Here is a 2,500-nt window from a genome sequence, read left to right on the forward strand (position 1 = left end):
GCTCTTTTTCTAGTGTACACTTTAAATAAACCCTTTAACTCATTTATTCTATTGTCGCACTTTTAGGGACATTTTCCTGCCCGAGATTTACATCTATAGATACAATCAATAAATATCCTGTAATTAAATCAGATAAACTTGCAGATAAAACGAGATCATTTATGCGGTTCGCAAAAAGCGGGATTTCTTAAATAAACACCATCACTTAATTAACAAATTAGGCTTTTCTTCAAATTATTAATTAATTTAAAACAATTAGTCCAAGTGAAATATGTGATATTAAATTACAGAATTGTTTTTTTCTGCAATGGAATAAATTACGATATTAAAGATCGTAAATCAAAACAGAAATCTCGAAAAATAAAATAAAATATTGAATGTTTTTTGTTTTACTATTAAAGGCAAAATTAGACGAAACACAATCTTATAATAAACTGTTTGATTGAAAAATAACTAAAGAAATATCTTGTATGATGCGTTTGTATATTAAATTATATTCTCATTACACAAATACATTATTACAGTAATTCAGTCATCGGAACAGATTAATTTCATATTTTATATTTGCGCATTTATGAGAGAAACATTATTATTAAAATAAATGATTAATCCATCAAAGTTTTTCGCTGTAATTTAAGGCATATAAACTGTGATGACGCGTTTCCGCACAAATGTTTTATAAGATATATGTGTTTAATATTGAGTGTTTATAACATGATATTATTCTTTATTCTTCTTCTGGAAAGTCATTGACATAATAATGGATTAATGAGATGATAATCTCACATTCACTGATGTCGAACATGAAAACTTGAATTCTATATTCTGGCGTGTAAAATCTCTATTATGTGATTAATTATATATTTAATATTTATCCGGTCTGATCTGATTATTCATGTTTATATTCTGCAGAACTGATCAGAAATGAGAGTTTCTTATTGAAAGGACAGAGGAAAGTTTCTTTTAAGATTAAACTGATGGTGTGATGTATTTCAGATGAACGGGTGATTAATAAACGAGTGAACTCACCGTCGGGGAACACGGATCTCATCTTCAGATAGCTGCTGGTCAGCCGGATGATGGACGCTTTGTCCAGTTGGGATGTGATGGCCGACGGCAGCGGCAACAGTTTCGCCAGTTCATAAAATTCTCCATTTTCTTTTTCTCTTCGTGTCTTTGCAGCATTCTTGGATTTTTCCTTCATTTCGGATTTATGGAGAAGATGTTCTTCATTCAATGACACACTTCAAACATCAATTCTTTCCAGAGTTTTCCTGAAGTGAAAGACACAAACGGGCCTTTGGGAAGCACCTTCCTGATGTTCCTGATGTTTGGGAATTCTCTTCGGGATTAAATAACATGAAATGAAACGACGGAGAGATTGTACACTTCCTGTAACACAAATTAAACTTCAGATCTTTCCAGAATCACTCAGTCATGTCGCATTAGATTCAGATAACTTAATACATTAGAATTAAACTGATTTCTGTTCATTTCTCTTCTTATTTCAAAGGTAGGTTTAAATTCCAATCATACGCAAATACAATCTTCTAATAAATCCATGACAATTAAATCCAAGAGGAAAAGAGACCATGAGTTCAGCGGATGATCAATGTTTCTCTTTACATCAAAACATCTCCCAGATTCTTCTTTGTAATTCCTCTGAATATTCCCCTCAGACTCCTCGAATAGCGCTCAAACACTCGATTACACAGACCAGAGAGAGAGAGAGGGAGAGAGAGAGAGAGAGAGAGAGAGAGAGAGAGAGAGAGAGAGAGAGAGAGGAGAGAGAGAGAGAGAGAGAGAGAGAGAGAGAGAGAGAGAGAGAGAGAGAGAGAGAGAGAGAGAGAGAGAGAGAGAGAGAGAGAGAGAGAGAGAGAGAGAGGTGGTTCATGGACACGGAGGCAGAATGACTGTTGTGACGTCACAGTCTCTGTGTGTCATTTCACATTTATGTTAATTCTGCAAATATTTGAAAATAAAAAAACGGGGTTTTAATTTCTAACACACACGCATATATATATATTATGTCACTTCTGTTCTCTTTACATATTCATGTATTTCCATCATAGCAAAGTCATTATATTCAAGAATAAAGAAAAAAGCATTTAAAATGAATTTAAAGATAATATTTACTTTATGTATCTTGACAAGGTAAATGAGCTCAGAGCAGAACGATATAAATGAAGAATGCTTTTAATTACACAAGAATTAAAAGACCCAGCAGCAGTTATTACACCTTCATAAATGACATAAATCTCATGAACATGTATGTTAACTCAATCAGGACTGCACATATTCCATACTGCAATAAGAGTGTTATAGTTACACATTTAATCTTTGTTCTTCTGGACTCGACAGTGTTCTGGCAGTCTGTTGCTTCTTCGGTCTTTCCCAAAATGAAATGATCAGTTCAGGTGAGGTTTCTTTCAGTCTTCATTAAACAACCCGACTATCATGAACATATCACAAACATTATTCTGATTTTACAGTTATTTAA

At 33.3% G+C, this 2,500-nt stretch overlaps 1 protein-coding gene across 1 annotated transcript in view; it reads right to left on the minus strand.

Moving 5' to 3' along the window:
* Positions 1-1,659, minus strand: part of sim2 (SIM bHLH transcription factor 2) — a 23,635-nt gene extending 21,976 nt beyond the window's left edge. Inside the window, exon 1 of the mRNA XM_052115572.1 lies at positions 1,030-1,659. Within this exon, the coding sequence (XP_051971532.1) occupies positions 1,030-1,204 (175 nt within the window). The 5' untranslated portion in view covers positions 1,205-1,659. The remainder of the gene's footprint in view (positions 1-1,029) is intronic.
* Positions 1,660-2,500: the final 841 nt, after the last annotated feature.

The sequence above is a fragment of the Xyrauchen texanus genome, chromosome 43 (assembly GCF_025860055.1).
Source record: "Xyrauchen texanus isolate HMW12.3.18 chromosome 43, RBS_HiC_50CHRs, whole genome shotgun sequence".
NCBI lineage: Eukaryota > Metazoa > Chordata > Actinopteri > Cypriniformes > Catostomidae > Xyrauchen > Xyrauchen texanus.